Raw genomic sequence first — 15,141 nt, 5'->3', positions numbered from 1 at the left:
ACGTGAAGGTCTCAGAGGCCTTGGCCAGCCATCAATTTCGATTGTATAATAAATTCGTCTTGCGGGGTAACAAAACCTGTAAAGAGTTACATCGTCTACGCTCTATGGGTTCGCTTACAGTTATTCCTGGTAAGTGAAAGCTATAGACCTAATTACCTAGGTAATGAACTAAGATCTCATCTTCGGGTTTTTGATGCCATTTTGTGTTAGTTGTGTCCAATACAAGACTCGGATCTGCTATATATCGAGGGGCTGAGGCTGACCTTTGACGTGAGAGATTCACCCCTCGATTAGCCTTCATGATAACCTTGTTAGATGTATAGAAGACATTCAACGCACTGGCAACATTCAGTAGCTAGACTAATTAAATAAGAATTTAATTAAAATGGCAAAAATAATATTCGTTCATGCAGTTTGCCGTGCTATATACGCCTTTTGATGTACATTAAATGCATCCGCCTGGAACAAAGGCCCCTAATGCTATGAGAGCAAACGAAAGGGAATGAAAATAAGTATCCATTCAGTATACGGCCACTATGCCACACGGGGTGACAGCGGCGTGTTCGCCGTCTTTGGTGTGCTGTCCACGGCATGTCCATTCATCCTGGCTATCAGATCCCAAGCCTTGCGGGGCTGGACCAACTCGCCAGAGACAGCGCTATCCATACTACCACGTCGAGACAAATTGGGTGTCAGGCGTCCAGAGAGAAGTCCGCGAATACCTCCGGCTTTACGTGCTGGAATCGCAGACACGCCAGCGGTGAGAATGTAAAGGAGATATTTCAGATTGGGGAGAGTGTGACGGATATCCAGACCGCGGATACCCGTCTTGTTAAGGAGAAACTCGATGTCTTTGTTTAAAAGAAAGACACCGTACTCGAAGCGGTAGTGGACACTACCCGGGTACAGCGGAAATGTGCGCTGTGGGAGGTCCTGGGACACGGGGTCCTGGATCAAGGAAGTTGACTGGTTCGGGTTGATTGGGTAAGGAATGACCGCCGACATGTAGAAAGAAAGCAGGTATACAAGATGAGCGGTATATCCTAGTGCCGCTGCAACCACTTCGCGGTCGATACCCTCGAAGCTGGAGTTGGGAAGGGGCAGTCCACAGATGGTAAAGGCAAGTGATTTGTCGGGAATTGGCTCAACGGGGTAAATGAGTGACAAGTCTTCTGCAATGCGACTTATTTGGCCCTTGGTATCTTCTGAATTCTGGTGGAGCAGGTTGTCACTAGAGACTAGCTTTTCTTGGGCGTCCGGAAGATGGCTTCGGGCCTTTTCTTGCGTGAGCCGACCCTGCTCCATAGCTTCTTTCCGAGCTTTGATACTCGCAACAAGCTCTTCTTTTCGCTTATTACTGGCTCTGATCTGCCTCCGCTCGGCCAGGACAGCCTGTTTGATAGATGAAAGGCGATCCTCCGCTTGGCTAGCATTGGTTTCGGTCTCCAGAGCGCCTTCGTTACTTTTCAGAATGTCACCAATTTGCGCTTCCAATTTCTCCCGGGTTGCCAGAGCATCCTGGATGCATTCATCCAGATTGGCCAACCGCATCAATGCATCGTAAGATGAGGTAGGTAGTTTGTTTCCATCAGCATTAACCCGCTGTCCTGAGCCATTGAGGGCCGGCTCGATCGGTGGAAGATCTGTCAGGCTTGTATAAACTCCATCTGAGAAGTGGAATAGGATGCAATTGGTTGGAAGCGGTTGATGAAAGCTCTCAATCGTCCTTCCCAAGAACTGTAACGACCGTAGATTCAATTGCAATTCAACAAGTAGCACATATTCTGGCAAATTTTCTGTCTTCACCCACAGCTTGACAGTCAAGGTGTCCCTTCGAGAGGTCAAGGGCCCCGAGAAATTCAGGTCAAAGGATCGGAAATTGGGATTGGTTGCCTTGTCGACCACTTCGCTAATGTAGATCGGTTCATCGATACCCTCGCAATGAATTGAAAAGAAAGTATCTGCCATGCGGTTTTTCGTAATATCCTCCAGTCTGATCTGCCGTGTTCGGGGGTTGGGATCGTTCCAAAACATAGTACTTCGACGTCGCGACTGCAGCCTGTTGGGCTTCTTGTCCTCATTCTTCTCTTGAGTTGCGCGCGACTTGAGATCTGTAAAAGACCTCGATGGATGAATTGAGCGACTCTCGTTCTGCGCCATGATTTTTGCGGGCGATTTCAAGGCGTTGGGAATATCGTCGTCATCAATCGTCTTGCCTCGCCCTCGTGTTGGGGGTGCAGTGACCATGAGATTACGAACGGAGATTCCATGGAGATGTCGAAGCTTCCGGTTCTAGACCTTGTAAGTATCATTCTGAACCGCCGAGATATTCAACCTACTGATGCATACAGCCACGGCCGCTCCCTGCGCGACCCTGCATCATGCTCCGTGGCCGCGTCCACGCCGCCTGAGCCGTCCATTTTGGGTATCGAGGCGGCCAGGGAGGGGCAAGGTATTTAGCAGCTGCACAGGGATCTTATTCTCGTAGTCATTATTTGCAAAGAAAACGAATCCAAAGCGACAAAGGACCAGCGCGTCAATGGCAGAGGAAGGCATCGATAAGACGATGCGGAGAGCAGGCGGCGCCAAGACCACGGCTGCCCCGTCCAAAAAATCCACCTCCGATCCTCACTTCCTACGATTCCCGTCAGTCACCGACAAACACCAACGCCCAGAGTCAATGCGATAGGTTTCGCCGGAACCGGTCACCTTCAATCCTCCTTCGGCGATCACACACAGCAACTGGCCGCAATGGCCTCCAGCACGGCGTCCAAGCCGATCCAGAAGATCTTGGACTCGACGAAAATCGCGTCCTTGACGAAATTTGTACGCAAGCCGCCGGTCGACCCGAATCAACAAATCCAGGGAAAGCCCCGAGAGCCAAACTCCAATGCATTCAAGGAGCACATGAAGCGGGAGGGCGTCCGGCTCCAGAAGGCGCTGAATTCGATCGCTCACGGCAAGCACATCTTCGCTTATCACAATGTCCGCACTAAGCAGGTGGTCTACACCCTGACTCGGTATCTTGAGGTAAGTTATAATCATCTAATTCCCTGGGGGACTCCACTGCACTTCCAGCCAAACCGTCTATCTGCTGCAACCGGATCTTCTACAATCCGGCAAATGTCCTAACAACCATCACAGAAAAACAACCTACTCCGCCAAATGGTCTACCACGGCAAGAAGACTGTCCCTGCCGACATCCGCCGCGATATGTGGGTTCCTTACTACTCCGTTCACTTCGGCGACGCGCGCCTCGGCCTGCGAGCCTATCAACTCCTCCGAGAATTCTCAATGCAGCGCCAATTCTCTCCCCCAGTCGAGATGATCACAGTGACAAAGGAGTTCTTGGCATTGAAGCGGCCAAAGAACCCATTGGAAGCAGAAGAATTTGACGAGTTGAACAAGAAGCGGATCGGCAAGCCGATGGAGAAGAAGGAGCGTGCCCGAGTCCTCATGGACCAGAAGGCCACCTCGGTGGCAGACATTGCCGCTGTCCTGGCCATCCAAGAAGAGGAAATCGCGAACGGTCTTCTGGCTGATGACGGAAAGCGTGGATACCTGAGCAAGAAGGCCCGTCAACGCCGTCGTGAGGCCCGTCAGCGTGAGACTGAGCAGGCTGTGAAGAACATCATTCGGGTTGAGGCGCTTGAGCAGCAGCTGAGCGAAGGAAGTGGAGCGGAGGTCAAGATTGCCGAGGAGGATGGTGCGTACCCCGAGACTATCGAGAAGGTCAAGCTCCTCTGGCGGGATGTGCATGATGCGAATCACGCCGCGACGTGGCCCAGCCATGTCGAGCACGGTGAGCTGGAGCTCAAGCGTACCACCATCATTGGACGTGAGCGACAGCTCGAGGGCACCGATGAGGTTGTTACGGAGCACGAGTTCAATGAGCTGAAGAAGGAGTAAGCGGCTATCGGTTTGATGTGTCGCTTCTGTATCTTTCCAGTCTTGTCCCTTTCTTCGACCGCATTGAGCGATTGTGCAATTGTTGATATCTCATACCTCCTTCCATCTGATTTTGGACTCAGGCGATGGGTGATTGTGTATTCTTTTTGATATGTTTTGCCCAGCTACTGGAACCACCTGCATAAATTGTATTTTTAGACAATTCTATTCACTATAGTGAAAATAAGAGATAGTCCCAATATCCATTCCCAAGATGTCGATCTACGAGCGTAACACTTATTTCTCAAGCATAGGATGCTGTAGTACGGACATACCCCGTCTCAGATTACATTGTGAGTGAAACATCCATAGATACATACACACTCGAGGTTACATGTCGTTGAGAAGTGATATTCAAGAACAAAATAAGAATGACAAGATCAAAAGGTCTTAATCTCATGAGCCCAGAGCGGGCAAAAGTTCCAAATAGATAGGAAAGATGCCGATAGCAAGGGCATTGCGACAGCCAGGTCCAATTCCTTGTTGATGGCAACAGGAGTGGGAAGAAGCAAAAAAAAAACAAGGTTGAAAAGTCATAAATGACGCTGACTGGCAATGTAAATCAGAAGGAGCAGAACGACAGAAGAAACCCCCGATTCCCACGTCAGCCACATGCTCCGAAGAACATCGACGTGGTATATGGAGAACTAACGAAGTATGTGCACGTTCTACCTGTCTACTGCTCCTGTGAAATCCGATCGGGCCAGAATGTATCATAAGAAAGCTTGGGACGATTAGCGAGTCGTCCGAGTTTCTGACGGGCCGAGAATGTCAACAGAAGGCAAATGGCTGTGGTCGTCGACATTCATTTCAGGCCCGGGTTCTTCGTCGTTCGCCATTCTCTCGAGGATTGCTTCATTAGCCTGCTCGGCTGCCTCTGGGTCGTCCGCTATCCCGGCACTGGCCATGGTTTTCCTGGCGCCCTCAAGAATCTTGTCGGCTTCACTGACGCCGTGGGAAACGCCAGTCACATCACCATCGACACCAATTGGCTCAGCCTTGCTGTTGACAACATCCCTGACCCGATTTGAGTCGAGGCGGATAACCATACAGGACAGGTTATCAGTGCTGAAGCGGGCAAGAGCATGGTCCACGAGGATCTTGGATGCGTGCTGGGCGTCTTGCACATTGCGTATAAGATCAACAGCCTCTTGGTCACTGCAGACATCCCACAACTATGAAAAAGCGTTAGCTAACACAAACATGACAAATTACAAACTGGATCAGAACATACCCCGTCGCAAGCCAGAATGATAAACTCATCGGCATCAGGCTGGATGACCGTCTCCGTGGTATAAGGATGCCCGGTCACCAGGTCCTTGAGATAAGCATCACCAAGAGCTCGAGTAACAGCTAGCACTCCGTTGACACGGTTGTTGAGAATCAGACCACCAGCATTGGAAATCCTTTTTCCTTCATTCTCATCACTACCCTTATGGTCATACGATAGACGCAGGGCTTTCCCATTACGGCACAAGACGATGCGAGCATCACCCACGTTAGCAGTGTAAAGGACGCGTTGGCGAGCAGCCTTTTCCTGCAATTTGGGGAGGGGTCCGCTAGACTGTGATTGTTGAGTCGGGGTCTCAGTGCTCTCGGAATTAGAGTCACCCTTGGTCGCAGCGGCAGCTGCAGGGGCCAAAGCAGCGGATCCAGTGGCTGAATTTGAGCTGGGGATGCGGTCTTCCCAACGGAGCACGGCAGTCACGGCCGTACACCCGCTGTTCTTGAGCGGCAACTTCTCCAGCTGCTGGTCGACGCTGGTAAATGTCTGATCGAGAAGCTCGGGCACGGGCGTGTTGGGGCTTCTCCGCATGATCTCTTCCAAAATCAAATGCAGCTTCTTCCCGCACCACTCGGCGGCGAAAGTACCGGCGTGCCCGTCGAAGATCGCGAAATATCCATTGTCTGTTTCTACCACATTTGACGAATCATCGGAGGTCTGTGACGCGCTCGCAGCACCGGGGGTCTCATTGCCGTTTATGTCGGGCGTTGCATTCGGGGCCGGAGTACCTAAAAAGTTGTACAGGTAGGCATGTGTGTCTTCCATGGTACGGCGGCATTTTCGGTTCTTGTCTTCTGTGACACCGACGCGAAAAGATGAACGCGCAGTAGGTGCGGATTCTCCGGCCGAGTTATTGAACGACCCTTGTGGAACGCTGAGAGCGGGATCCATCCTTCCAAGCTTCTCCAGCGGACTCTCCGAGATCGAGGGACTGGTGCTGAACGAAGAAGATTCCCGACCACCGTTCGAAATGAGAGAGTTCTTGGCGTTACTGAAGAAGCTCGCGGCTTTAGTGACAGTGCTACTCCTGCGTTTCTTCTCACTGGAGGGGCCTTGGTCTTCGCTCTGACGACGAAAGAATCCGGCACCGGGCGGGGAAAATCTTTTGTCGCGAGGACTGGCGTTCTCGGGTTGAAGACTCAAGGAATTCGAGTCGATTCCGGTCACGGGGGGTGTAGTGTCGATTCTGTCTTTGGGTGGGCTCGAGGAGCCACTGAACATTCTGTTCAGCAACCCACCCTGAGAAGAAAAACTACGGCGCTGTTTTCCTGCCAGCTTGATTGTATCCTGACCACGGATGGGGGCGGTTCGGGGGTAAGATTGGCGGGGGCGAAGGCGGCGATCCGACGGACTGACGTAGGGTCGGGCAATAGAGTGAAGAGCTATACGATCAAAAGAATTAACGTCGATCCGGATTGGATGGTAAAGTCAGGCAAAGCTGATGATGAAGCGAAACAGTGAAAGAAGCCGCCCATGCCCCGTAGTCAATGGGGGAGGGTAGCTGGAGGGGGGGGGCAAAGAGGGAAGCGCCCTCGTAGCTTCAGAGAAGCGCTCGAAGTGAAACCGGCCATTGAGATGAGTTGAAGCTATCCTAGGACGAGATGAAGCTATCCAAAGGAACACACACACACTCGCCCATCGACCATCGACCATCGGCCATCGACCAACATCTCATAGAAGCGTCTCATGCTTATGGGCCAACCCCACCCGCGAGCGGAAGCCCCGGAAAACAATGCATATGGTGGCGAGTCGTGCAAGACATGCTTACCGTGATAAAAGTGTGTACTGAGTAGCTTGGGGTAGACGAGATGTGAGGTGTAACAAAGAGGAAGTTGGGATGATGCCGGAAGAGGAAAACGGGTCAACTCCGCCCCGTTGCGTACAAGACTCAAGCGGAGGAGCCAAGAACGGAGAGGACGAGTGGATAGTGTGGGCCTTGGGAGGCGACTATTGGCACTGGTTACTACTAGCTACCAGTCCCTGTAGTCCCTGCTCGATCTTGATCTTGATCAGGCCAATTTCACCGTAAGGGGTTTCACGCTTACTCTAAATCTTCCATGCCGATCTCTGCTGACGTTGGCATCTATAGAAGGACGTTCGTCATCATTTAGGGGCTATTTGGGAATGGCTTCAGTTGCTCCCCTTTTTACGAACTCCACTCGTAATTAAAAATCATATCCAAGACCCTTCCTCATTTTGAATCTAGCCCGATTTTGGAAGTTTTCTGGAGATGAGGCTATGATGAGGCTACCATGAGCTAAAGTCCCCGAATCCCCCCATGCCCTTAGCCTTCTTACGAGCGGGCTCAGGCTCAGGCTCAGGCTCGTCCACAAACTCTACAATTTCATCTTCCTCACGATCGGCTAAAGCAGCCTTGAGGTATTTTCCAACCCCGGTGGACCCGCCGTCTTCGTTCGCACCGGGTCCACGTACGCGCTTCCCGGTCCAGGTGACTCGGTCGTCATCCTCGCGACGGGAAGCCTCACTTCCGTCGACCGTGGAGGTGGGGTCCTGTGTGTCTTCGGCGCGTTTCTTCTTCAGGAAATCTTCGAAAGGATCCACAAATACTGTGACTTCCTTAATTCGGATCTCCGGCATGGGTCGATTCGTGGTTGATTCCACAGGGTTGGCTTCCAGTCTGTTGAGGGTGGCAGATGAAGGGGTCGGGTCGTCAATGAGTCGCCCGAAGACGGTGTGCTTGCGGTCGAGGTGAGGGAGAGCTCGGTAGGCGAAGAAGCTAGTGGTGTAATTGTTAGCAAGATGGCAATTCGATTTGGACAGCTTTCAACTCACAATTGACTGCTGTTCGTATTCTTTCCCTTGTTGGCCATACTCAATGTGCCTCGCCCATCGTGCTTCAACGGCCCTTCGAACTCATCGGCAAAGTACTTGCCCCAAACACTCTCACCTCCTCGTCCAGTGCCAGTAGGATCACCACCCTGAATCATGAATCCCTTGATATTGCGATGGAAGGTGACACCCTTGTAGTAGCCCTTCTTGGCAAGCTGGATGAAATTCCACACGGCCTTGGGGGCCTGCTCAGGATAGAGTTCCACATTCAAGTGTCCAGCAGTGGTATCAATCCGAGCGTAACCCTTGGCCTTGATCCGACCCCGTTTCAGCATATACTCTTCCTCGGACAGAAGTGCCAACTCGGCTGACGTATGGGGTGTCAAGCCAGTACTGGTGAATGAGGCAGCGGCCTTGCCCGTGGTAAATCGTGCTGCGTTATAAGGTGTAGCCTTCCCCGGCTGGGACTGTCCCGGCTTTGACAGAGCTGAGCCCGCCGCGCCGGTCTTAGAAATAGCTGTAGAGCCAGCAGAGCCAGCCTGCTGCTGTGCACGCTCGGCGCGTGCTTTGGCCACTGCTTCCTTTGCTTTCAAGATCTTAGCTGAACTCCCCAGCGCATTCGCATTAACACTACCCGAGGCTTTGTTCTCCTCCAGAATCTGAGTTTCGCCTTCCTTCAAGTAATTGAATGAACTGAGGTTGCGAGACTCGATGTTCTGCGGGTCCTGCAGGGTGATAATATCCTTGCGGCTGAACTCCTCATCAGTGACGAGATCGCGCCAAAGCTTCCCCTTGATATTCAATCGATCCACCGTATCCCAAGAAAACACGTTCCCCGTGTTGCGCAGAGCGACGATGTGCGTGTTATCCGTCAAGGTCTTGTAAGTGACCGGGTCGACATAATCACCATCCTCGTTCTTTGCGATCGTAAGCTTGATCAGGTCGGAATTTTTTAACGGCGATCCATCCACCGGGTTTGTCCCATGCTTTTTTATCCACGGAATAATGTTTGTGAGGTCAAAGATAGTTCCTGTAGGCGTGCAGACCGGGTGCGCAAATGGCTGGAGGGAGAGGGAGCAGAAATTGAATGGCAAGCGTTTAAACGCTGCGTGGGGGCCTCCATTTCTGGCCCTGGAAACACCAGCGCCCGCGCTGGCTGAGAAGGCATCTTCCGATGCCCACTCGGAGTGAGTAATCTATATGAAGAGGAGTGTCAGCGGAGATCAAATATGCGACGAGTGGCGAGGTAGTAACTGAAAGGGATCGCGTACGTAAAGCTTGTCCGTTCCTATTTCCAAGAATGTTAGTCTTTATTAATTGTAAAGTCAGGTCTCCAGCATATACCTTTTCCCATGGTGCTTGAAGCTCAAGCTTTTGTCGGCGCGCTTTTTCGACTCGAAAGTCCGCAAGAATGACGCAGGGTGTTCTAGCCCCTTTGAGATTAGTGCACCAATGTGAAACCTGAAAAAACAGGCATCAATGTATTCACGGTGTCTGAGGCTGAAAGTCCTTGTACATACGTAACATCAAGGATACTACAAGGCTCCTTATTAGAATCAAAATGCTATGCGCGAAAGCGCGCAACCATTTGGAAAGTAGGGTTTAGATTACCATGATGAGCATTGAATGTGAAGTCGCTAGTGATACATGTACATAGTTTTCCCCCCTATAAGAACGCCTAGGAGAACCGCCGGATGAGCATCGAAACCCGTCTCGGTATCCCCTCATCTCGAAACAAACGCCGTGTATGAGTTCATAACGTGAGTGGAGCCAATGAGTTCCATTCAAGCAGCCAGAGTCTGGAGACGCAAGGGTACCACCCATCGGTTTCCGAAATCAATTCCGTGCCGTCTTCTGGTTCCATACTTTCGCCATACGATCTGGGGGATGCCAATGTCGGCAACCGTGACTTTCCAGGTATGCCCTTCGCCAGCGAGAAGCGCGCTTAGAATGCCGGTCTTTGGGGCCCCGAGACACACCACGGATGAAGTGTTGATGCATAGTCGACCCCCGTCGACAATAGATGCCTCGCCTGAATTCAAATGTTAGTTAAGGGTAGAGAAGCAAAAGGCTTTGTAGAAGGGACATACCGCTGGAAGCAGACATTCCGGATGGAACATCCACTGAGAGGACGTGAACATTGCTTCTGTTCACCCATGAGATCATTTCAAATGCCACAGCTTGGTCGTCGGTACGAAGGTCGTCAAAGGCAACGTGCATGCCAAACAAGGCATCCATCACCAGATCAGGAGCCAGCTCGGAAGTGGACAGGCGAGTTGAGAGATCCTCCCACTTGAGGACACGTCCTCCAATCTTTCGGAAGATGTCCAGCTGCTTGCGGCAGTTCTCCAGCAGCTCGGCTTCGTGTTCCAGGCCGAGCAAGCAGACGGTGACACGGTGGCCGCGGTTGCGGAGATGGCGCGCGGCCGAAATAGCACGAGCCCCAGTGCGATGGTTGCCAGTGATTATCAAGATAGTAGGCGCAGCTGCATCGTCCGAAAGGAGACCAACAGCTGCCTCGGCGATGCCTCGGCCTGCGTTCTCAGTGATGATGTCTTCACTCAAGCCAAACTCCGCCACGGCGATCTGCTCGACCTCAAGAGTCTGAAGTGGGCTCACAGTCGGGCAGCTGCGGTTAGTGGTTGACAGCCGCAGAGATGCACTCGACACATTGGGGCCGATCATGGGCGAAACGGATGATCTGCCAGGATGAGGGCTTGTGGTTCGAGAGGTGTTAAGCTGAGTACGACCAATCGCAGTGATCTGTGGAATGTTGGGCTGTCCCAGAATAGTGCTGCTCTTGCGGGTGGTCTGAAGGCGAGATGCTCTCGACCGCTCGCGTCCGGAGATGTTCTCACTACTGAGCCTGGTATCACTAATAACATCATCTCCGGTATCACTATTCTGCGGGCTATCGAGCACGTTCTCAGTCCAGTGAAGGTTCTTTCCGCCGTTAGTTCCTGGCTTGACCTTTCGGTTGAAACTGACAAGGCGAGCCTCGTCTGCTGTGGTATCATCGTTTCGGATCTCTTCAAACACGCGCCGCTTGTCGAACTTGGACAGGTTGCTTTCGAAATCGAATTCACCAAGTTCCTGGATATCTGTTGCATCTTCTGTGGCCCAGCCGCTGGGGTCTTCAACATAAGCACGGCGGGTCTTTTTCTTGCGAAGCTTTGCGCCGGACTGCATCATGTGCTCGGGCGATGCCTGGATTGCTGGAACGGCAGGCTCTACAAATGCGGTCTGGCGCCAGCCTTTACTCTTGGGGTTGGTGCTTGCAGTAGACCCATGTTTAGTCGCAAATCCATCATCATTGCCTCGTCGGTTACGTCTCGAGGGCTGCTTGGTAGGGGTCAAACTCTGTGAGCCTTGAAGCTCCATCTCCTGCGAGGTTCCATGTACGCCAGATCTTCCACTGTCGACATTCAGCTCGAGATCACTGAATGGCTCAGTCAAGGAGGCAGCAACTGGTGGGGCATGCTGAGCCAGCGGCCGTGGGGCAGGTGCCTGAGCGATTTCGGAAGGGGTTTTGGAAAAGCTCAAAATCGCCGGGTCGACAAACTGCTCCTGGGTACGCGTTGCTGGAACCTTCTGGGTCGGGGGATGCTGCGGGGGAGCAGAGTTGGTTGATTCCAGGGAGAGGTCCATAATGATGGAAGCGTCCAAGGAGTAGTGGGGAAGACGCTGGCCGTTCCACAGGAGGGTTACTGTAAGAGACAAGCGCAATCAGTTATCAGTGCACATATAGAATATATCTCAGACATACCATTGTGAAGTAGTAGGTTTTGTCCAATCACATCGGCAACTTGGCCTTGGAGCTTCCCACCAGGTGGTGTTCGAAGGCTCACTAGCACGTTGTACCCAATGAACTCGGAAGCCATGTTCACTGGATCGCACGTGAAATACGGGGCGCTAAGAGCATTGGAGGGAAGGATTGATTCAAGGTGTTGGTGGGGGGTAAGCAGGGGACAACTTGTGCAGATGAAAAAGAAAGCTCGGGCAGCTCAAGGCGGTATCACGTGTTGTTATCGATAAGCAGGTGTGGGGGATGAGCGCGTTTATCTATGGAGTCAAACACGTAAAACACGCGTATTAGATCGTTTGCTCGATCCCATAGAAGATGCAACACGACACGTTGGTAAATTCGTCTACATCTGCAGATGTGCTTTCCGGTCAAATATCTGAAGTTTCATGTGAGGAAAGTGTGAGAGAAACATGTGGTGAACATTCTGGGGATATCACTATATTGAATCGATACATAGGTAACATGACAGCCCCAATCAAAACCATACAACGAACCTTGCATGATCGTTGCATGACCAGCACACCTATATACCATTCATAAACTCATCGAGCCCACCAGTTTTCTTGGGTTTAATAACTTGCGTGATGGAAACCAGGTTATTGTAGAAATCAACAACCCTAGGATGGACCATAACCTTTCGAGGCTCGAATCGAGTGACTTGTAATCCGGCCTGAGAAGTTGCTCGACTCAGGGCTACATAAGCCTGACCCTTCTCGAAGACTCGGCCCAGGTCAACCTTAACTCGCTGCAGAGTTTGACCTTGGGCCTTGTGGATTGAAAGAGCCCATGCCAGAATTAAAGGCACCTGTTGGCGCTGGGCTTGCACTTCTCCATTGGGAAGCTCAATCTTCCAAGCCTCGGGCTGGCAGAGAAGATGTCTTTCTGTGCCATCGGGCTGCACAAAGCACACCAACGGCCATTTTCGTGTAACCGTAACGCCGCCTTCTTTGTGTGCCATGGGCTTTAGCTTCTTCCTCGCACGAGCGAGTCCTTCATCATCATCTGGATTGCCATCTCCTGCAGCAAAGTCTCCTTCATTATCTCGATAGTAGTCAAACGTCGACTCGTCCATGAAGGCCACTACTCGTCCAATGGATCCGTTGACGAGGGAGTCTTCCATGTTTTTGATAAGCATCACTTGAGCACCTTTCTTGAGGTGAATAGTTGCTGGGGCCATGCAATTTGACAGAAGTTTTTCACGATGTTGGGGATCCTGGATGGTACCAGTATCAATGGCGTTAAATGTCATCAGCTCGCCAGAGAGCCTATGCATCCGCTGGGAATTGGCATTCTCAACCTCAGAGCGCGTGGGAAACCTAAACAGAATCAGCATGTGTAGAAAAGCGATCAAGGAGGAATATGTCTTACAATTCAGTTGCGTCAAGCGAGTCATGGAAGTTGAGCGGTCTGGAGAGCTTTCTGAACGCTTCGATTGTCGACGGGCTAATGTTGCCCAGCCGCATCTCATTGAGCATCGCAGCAAACTCGGGGTCGCGTTGACGAAACACGTGGGTCAGAAGAATGGTGTGTTGGATAGAAGTACTCCAGGTAGCCGCGGAGAATGCGAACTTTGCCTCGCGGTTACTTCCATCTGGTACAGGAGGCAATTGGAAAAAGTCGCCTGTCACGACTAGTTGGATTCCTCCGAATGGTCTCCCGTTGTTCCGAATGCGCCGGGCAATTTCCTCGAGTTTGTCGAAGAGGTCGCCATCAACCATAGAAACTTCATCAACGACGAGAACCTTTGTGCGCAGCCAACGGTTCCGTGCTTTCTGGTTCTTCTTGATCTAATGATTGTCAGTATTGCTTCATCCCTAGTCATGTTATAATAGCACACCTTCTTCACCAATTCAGGCACGGGCTCTTTGCCTAGACCAATACCAGCGAAGCTGTGAAGAGTTACACCCTCGATGTTACATGCTGCGAGACCCGTGGATGCTGTCACAGCTACTCGGTCTGGCTCGCGCTTGTATTTCCTGCGCAAGTGTTTGATGATCTCTCGCATGAGAACGGACTTTCCGGTACCCGCCGATCCGGTGAAGAAGATACTCTTTCCACGTTCAACAACCGCATCGAGAACAGCTTTTTGTTCATCACTCAGAAATATGCCTGCCACTTTTTCTTCGCTCTGAGGTTGTGGGGCTTCATCGCCTTTCTGAGTCTTCCTGTATTCACGTCTCAGTTCCTTCTGTTCCTCCTTGATCGCACTCGCACTCTTGTTCCAGGGCTCTGACGGTTTTGTGCGCTTCGGAGTTACAAATCTGGGAAGTTCTTTGTTTTCTTGTTCGGGTTCTTCCTTGGCTTCCTTCAGCCATGGCAGGGTTCGCGGTCTGGGGGGCGGTTGGAAATGAGACGGAGGAGAAGAGGACCATGGGATTTGGACGCTGCTTGACGGCGCAGCACGTTCCTGCGATACAGGCGGCAGATCCGGATATGTGATGTTTGCTTGCGGTTTTATTTCCTTGGTAGGCACCGTGCTGCTATCGCTCGATGTTGTAAGGTCGATAGTAGGATAAGCGACGGAGTCTGTATTGGTAGGCTTACTAGCGGCCGGTGCGGTGAACGGAAGAGGCTCGTCGATGTCAAGGTCGAGGTCATCATCGAAGTCGTTTTCGTCGAAATAAACAGAGCTGTGGAGGGAACCGAGCGAAGACTCCACGCCGTTGTTCGTCTCGATCTTGCGCTTGACGCCGGAGGTTTGGGGAGGAGATGGCGCAGATTTTGAAGTAACAATAGTGTTTGCGCGTAGGAAATTAGACTGGAGAGGTTTAGAAGCCCCTCCAGGATGGTCCTTGACGGCTTTTTTGAACATGGCGGTTTCCGGGGTTAGACGTAGTGTGGACGAACACGCGGACGGCGAGCCTGTTCGGGAGCAATTCAGCGAGAGAGACTGAAAACTTCGTAGACGCCGTATCCTGGGCCTGGTCACATGCATAAACGAAAACAAGAAGACCCGACAACTGTTATTTCAGCAATGCCAATGCGGAGATAATGCGGGTCGACGAGTTTGTTCTTAACGCGTGAGTGACGCGCCCGGGCTTTATTCTCGGTGGCCCGATTCCTCAGGTTGAAACTTGGATCCATGTCCATGTCTCTTCCAGTGTGCTTGCTTCCCAGCATAACACTCCGACATTTTACTGCAAGTATTCTCACCTTGATCCTTTAATAGCTTGCAGGGCTTTATTCTAGAGCTACACAGCACTTGTGATCTTCCTCCTTCCTGTGGTCGGCGTACCAAGGAGCCTTTACAACAGCACGCTATTAAGATTGGAGTATAGATTGTCGGCTTTTGAAGATATGTGTAAGGGAAAGT

At 51.6% G+C, this 15,141-nt stretch overlaps 6 protein-coding genes across 6 annotated transcripts; 1 reads left to right on the top strand and 5 right to left on the bottom strand.

Annotated features, from left to right (window-relative positions):
- Positions 1-534: 534 nt before the first annotated feature.
- N7443_002640 (putative UV radiation resistance protein (UVRAG)) lies at positions 535-2,420 on the bottom strand (the record flags this gene model as incomplete). The annotated part of the gene is made up of 2 exons (XM_056882696.1): positions 535-2,292; positions 2,340-2,420. 2 exons carry the CDS (start codon positions 2,418-2,420, stop codon positions 535-537), a joined length of 1,839 nt encoding a protein of 612 aa, XP_056744537.1.
- A 331-nt stretch (positions 2,421-2,751) lies between these two features.
- On the top strand, positions 2,752-3,909 carry N7443_002639 (mitochondrial 54S ribosomal protein mL67; the record flags this gene model as incomplete). Its single annotated transcript, XM_056882695.1, has 2 exons — positions 2,752-3,030; positions 3,145-3,909. 2 exons carry the CDS (start codon positions 2,752-2,754, stop codon positions 3,907-3,909), a joined length of 1,044 nt encoding a protein of 347 aa, XP_056744536.1.
- Positions 3,910-4,682: 773 nt separating this feature from the next.
- On the bottom strand, positions 4,683-6,454 carry ptcG (type 2C protein phosphatase PTC1; the record flags this gene model as incomplete). Its single annotated transcript, XM_056882694.1, has 2 exons — positions 4,683-5,123; positions 5,183-6,454. 2 exons carry the CDS (start codon positions 6,452-6,454, stop codon positions 4,683-4,685), a joined length of 1,713 nt encoding a protein of 570 aa, XP_056744535.1.
- Positions 6,455-7,480: 1,026 nt separating this feature from the next.
- On the bottom strand, positions 7,481-9,377 carry N7443_002637 (PPIL2 family peptidylprolyl isomerase; the record flags this gene model as incomplete). The annotated part of the gene is made up of 4 exons (XM_056882693.1): positions 7,481-7,970; positions 8,027-9,219; positions 9,295-9,311; positions 9,368-9,377. 4 exons carry the CDS (start codon positions 9,375-9,377, stop codon positions 7,481-7,483), a joined length of 1,710 nt encoding a protein of 569 aa, XP_056744534.1.
- A 430-nt stretch (positions 9,378-9,807) lies between these two features.
- N7443_002636 (mRNA decapping enhancer EDC3) lies at positions 9,808-11,904 on the bottom strand (the record flags this gene model as incomplete). The annotated part of the gene is made up of 3 exons (XM_056882692.1): positions 9,808-10,055; positions 10,114-11,730; positions 11,790-11,904. The coding sequence occupies 3 exons, from the start codon at positions 11,902-11,904 to the stop codon at positions 9,808-9,810; spliced, it is 1,980 nt and encodes a 659-aa protein (XP_056744533.1).
- A 447-nt stretch (positions 11,905-12,351) lies between these two features.
- Positions 12,352-14,640, bottom strand: N7443_002635 (DEAD/DEAH box helicase; the record flags this gene model as incomplete). The annotated part of the gene is made up of 3 exons (XM_056882691.1): positions 12,352-13,144; positions 13,197-13,615; positions 13,666-14,640. The coding sequence occupies 3 exons, from the start codon at positions 14,638-14,640 to the stop codon at positions 12,352-12,354; spliced, it is 2,187 nt and encodes a 728-aa protein (XP_056744532.1).
- Positions 14,641-15,141: the final 501 nt, after the last annotated feature.

This window comes from Penicillium atrosanguineum (assembly GCF_028827265.1).
Source record: "Penicillium atrosanguineum strain IBT 20685 chromosome Unknown utg000002l_segment0_segment0, whole genome shotgun sequence".
Taxonomy (NCBI): domain Eukaryota; kingdom Fungi; phylum Ascomycota; class Eurotiomycetes; order Eurotiales; family Aspergillaceae; genus Penicillium; species Penicillium atrosanguineum.
Note: the sequence above shows the minus strand (reverse complement) of the source record. Positions and strands in the feature narration are given on the sequence as shown.